At 35.8% G+C, this 1,614-nt stretch overlaps 1 protein-coding gene across 1 annotated transcript in view; it reads left to right on the top strand.

Moving 5' to 3' along the window:
• The window catches only part of LOC109849168 (alcohol dehydrogenase-like 6), a 12,178-nt gene continuing 11,154 nt past the window's right edge, over positions 591-1,614 (top strand). Inside the window, exons 1-2 of the mRNA XM_020418981.1 lie at positions 591-675; positions 759-895. Of these exons, the coding sequence (XP_020274570.1) occupies positions 645-675; positions 759-895 (168 nt within the window). The 5' untranslated portion in view covers positions 591-644. The remainder of the gene's footprint in view (positions 676-758; positions 896-1,614) is intronic.

The raw sequence follows: 1,614 nt of genomic DNA, 5'->3' as shown, positions 1-1,614 counted from the left end.
TAATTTTTATGTTGAATTTGTATGATGTCCTTAATAGACAATACATTTAGATCCACTTTATCCCACTTAGCAAGCATGGGATACAAATTTAATAAAAAAATCTAACAAAATATATATGATGGTATCAAAGTCAAATAAGATTACAACTTTGATATTAAAGTGTTAAAGTTACTCTAAGTATAAATGTGTTAAAAAATATTTTGGGATATCAAAGTGAAAATTTTGGTAAATTTTAGGGTACATAAATGAAATTATACTCCAATAAATCCCATTCAAACTTTGGAGAATTTTACATATTCCTCCTAGTTTTTCAAAAAACTCCTCCTTAATTCTGCGTTCTAGGATTTGTTGAGAAAGAGAGAACCTCCCAATTTATTTACGGGGTTTTCCCTAATTTTAAAATTCACATAGTTCAAATCAACCCAAAGTTCATGGCGTTTCCCTAATTCAAAGTTTCCAGGGACGTTTTTGTCAAAACACTTATTCGGACCAATTATTCACCAAATTCGATCCGAGCCAACCCGACCCGTTACAGTCTACCTACTCCCGCCACCAACTCTTGAGCTGTCTTCATTCTAACACAAATTAAAAGGAGGGAGGGAGTTGGGGGAAGAGAGAGAGAGAGAGATTTCTTCTCTCTGCCAATGTCTCGTCCTGGTGTTATCACCTGCAAAGGTATTATCTTTTTATAATTTTAGTTAATTAATGAATAATTAAAGTCTTAATTATTGTTTATCTGGCTTTGGTTTGAAAATTAGCTGCGGTGGCATGGGGCCCAGGTGAGGCGCTGGTGGTGGAGGAGGTGGCGGTGGATCCGCCGATGCCGGAGGAGATTCGGGTCAAAGTCGTCTGCACTTCTCTCTGCAGGAGTGATGTCACTCAATGGGAATCCAAGGTTACGTATCAATGAATTTTGAGATTTTTAATTATTTTTTTATGAGCATCAAACCCATCTTAGTTTCGGGCAGATTGTGAAATGTTGTGCATTTGAGTTTAGTATTGGTATGTGTTATTGGTATTGATTTTAGTTTAGCTATGCACATTAAAAGGATACAGGAACAATTAACAAAAAATTGTGAATATGTTATGCTTTGTAATCTTCTTATGGTGTTGGGATGGTAATTGAAGATGAGGTGGGTTGTTAATTGTAGGTACACCCCCATTACTGAAGAAGCAGCCAGTTATTACCCCTACACTTTTTTATTTGCATTTAGACTCCCTAATGCTCAAATGAAGTTATTTTTTCTCGTTATCTCTATATGTTCCGTGCGTATCAAATGACATTAATGTGTTGAAGAGAAATTTGCAGATACTTCAATGTGATGCAACCTGTATCAAATGGCATTAATCTGTCGAAGAGAAATTCACAGATACTCCAATGTGATGCAACCCCCCCAACACCCCCTCCCCAACCAAAATAATAATAATAATATAAAAAAATAAAAACCACAGAAAGAAAATCTCTTATAAGTGTCAGAACACTAACCCCTTACCCTATAGTATTGGTGTAGATAAGGGAAAGATAACTTTGTTTGAACATCAAGGGTCTAAGTGCTAGCAAAAGTGTCTATAGGTATACAAGGGTCAGGGGGTGTATATTCAGTTAATTCCTGT

Source organism: Asparagus officinalis, chromosome 7 (genome assembly GCF_001876935.1).
Source record: "Asparagus officinalis chromosome 7, Aspof.V1, whole genome shotgun sequence".
NCBI classification, from domain to species: Eukaryota; Viridiplantae; Streptophyta; class Magnoliopsida; order Asparagales; family Asparagaceae; genus Asparagus; species Asparagus officinalis.
The sequence above is the reverse complement of the archived record's forward strand: the minus strand, read 5'-3'. Positions and strand labels throughout refer to the sequence as shown.